This window comes from Notothenia coriiceps, unplaced genomic scaffold (genome assembly GCF_000735185.1).
Source record: "Notothenia coriiceps isolate Sejong01 unplaced genomic scaffold, NC01 NC01_scaffold00029589, whole genome shotgun sequence".
In the NCBI taxonomy this organism is placed as follows: Eukaryota; Metazoa; Chordata; class Actinopteri; order Perciformes; family Nototheniidae; genus Notothenia; species Notothenia coriiceps.
The window spans coordinates 574-2,790 of record NW_011362290.1 but is presented as its reverse complement, the minus strand read 5'-3'; the positions used below and the strand labels follow the sequence as shown (position 1 = coordinate 2,790).

The 2,217-nt window shown below is 42.1% G+C and overlaps 1 protein-coding gene across 1 annotated transcript; it reads right to left on the bottom strand.

Annotated features, from left to right (window-relative positions):
* Positions 1–479: 479 nt before the first annotated feature.
* LOC104958964 (unconventional myosin-X-like) lies at positions 480–1,977 on the bottom strand (the record flags this gene model as incomplete). Its single annotated transcript, XM_010786798.1, has 3 exons — positions 480–603; positions 1,107–1,264; positions 1,786–1,977. Coding segments are annotated over 3 exons (474 nt in total), but the record flags the coding sequence as incomplete, so codon positions are not given.
* Positions 1,978–2,217: the final 240 nt, after the last annotated feature.

The window sequence follows — 2,217 nt, the reverse complement described above, 5'->3', positions numbered from 1 at the left end:
GTTCAACATGTAAGAAGTAGAAAGTACAGGTATTTGGGTTCAACATGTAAGAAGTAGAAAGTACAGGTATTTGGGTTCATTTAGCTCCGTATAAAGTCAAGTTGCCAGCACTGTGAACCCCTAAATGTTCAGTACCCCCAAGTTATGTGTTAGAAATGTACAATAAGGGCCACCAATAATTACAAACTGCTGGATGCTAACTCATATAAACATTCTCTTGCACTGTGTCCTATACATATTCATGTTGCACTGTTGGAGGAGCCTGTGACCTAAGGTTTTCATTGCCATAGCTACACTATTAAAATATCATAAAACAATAACAAACTACAATGTTTTAATTCCTAGTTTCAAATAGGAAAGAAAAGAAACCTCACATCCTGAGTGTTCCACCCTGAACAGCAGCTTCACTCTATAAACGTATATTTGCAGATCTATCTCAGTCGACTGTCCCTGTATTTTTAATTATTTCTGGGTCTCACCTGAGTGGTGAATGTCTCCGTAGGGCAGCGGCAGCAGGGGCGTGTGCAGAGGGTGGAGGCTGAAGCGCAGGATGGGGTTCCTCTTGTAGATCTGCTCCACCACCTCAGAGTTCAGACAGTTCTCCTGCAGAGGGAGAGCAGGGAGGACAAGATGAGTTAGAGAGGATGACTTTGAACCGTATATGAAGCAGGTGTGTTTGAGTTAGTGGGATGTGAATTGAGTCTAATTCTATAATCTTTCTGTGTATAGTTTACATGTAGCATACGTTTTCTCTAAGTCCTAACCGGCGTTGTTAAAAAAAACAAGAAATGATACTTAAAAAACGAGATAACCTTTACGAAAAGCTACAATTAAACCATATTGCATGTTAAATAACCCTTTCTCAACAAAAAAAGGAAACGTAACTATGAAAAGATGCTACTAATAATCCCAGTTATTTAGTGACCCGGTGCATTCGATCCTTTACTGGCAGGATTTGTGAGTTGAAATATAGTAGCAAGGTAAAGAAACAAAGCTTTGTGAGCGGTCTGAAGCTGTCTACAAAGTTATAAATAATCAATGGTCCTTCTCTGCAATAATGAACCTGTAGCTCCCTAATGTAGCTTGTGAATGCTAACAGCTCCCACCTTGATGTCCAGGATGAGCTGCTGCGTGGGCGTGTCGATCGGGGCTTTGGTGTCGATGACGTTCTGGATGGAGTTGGCCCAACGCGTGGCCTCGTTCAGAAGCTTGGAGTACAGACGGTACGAGTGTTTACGGCCGTACACGATCACACTCCAGTAGCCTGAGAGCAGGAAGAACACCAGGAACAGACAAGGAACGAGTGAAGTTAATAAAAACATGGAAGGATTAGAATCTTTTCTGACGTTTGAAGGAAGGTTCAAAGGGGATTGAAGCACTGGCTCGCCGCTTTATTTTATGTGGTCCCCGCAAGAGCTTGCAAAGAATATAATACGTTTATTATACGGTTAGATGCCACTTTACAGAAGCACGTTGCCAATAAACTACATGTCCCACAATGCATCTCGTTTTCTGACATGCGCACTGAAGAGACTTGCACTGATTTGCCCAAGACTTCTGCTCTCAGACATTAATTATGAAGTTATTACCCTATCTGATAATAGTCAAATTCAGAGGCTATAATGTAATATATTACATTATTTTATATATATTGTAATATGTATATTTATATAGTTAGAACCGGCCCTTTTAGTGCAACCTTAAAGCTGATGTGGCCCGCGGTGAAATTGAGTTTTAGAGTAACACCTTTGGTCAGATTCAAGTGGTGTTCTTGTCGTTTCTTACCGGTCTCTTTGAAGAGCTTGTCGTCGGGCGGCACCACGGAGCACAGGCTGTTCAGAACCAGCGTTCCCAGTTTCAGGGCGTTGCGCTCCGAGCTCTTGTAGTAGTCCAGGGAGTTGTGTGTGAGCAGGAACCAGCGCTTCTTCAGCTTCAGAGACGCTCTGCTGCTGTTCCTCATCTCTTTGTGCAGCCAGCCTGCAGAGAATCAAGGAGTCAGAGATGCTACTTGTCTCTCCATTTTCAAAACACGTCTCAAAACACATCTCTTCACACTGGCTTCAGACTATATATCCACCCTGAACACATAACATCACACGTCCTCTGTTTTTCAGTTTTTATTGATTGATTATATTGTCTATTTTTGTACTTCTGTTTTGTTTTTGTTTTGTGTATTGTGTACCTTGTACGCTGACCTTGAGAGCCTTGAAAGGTGCC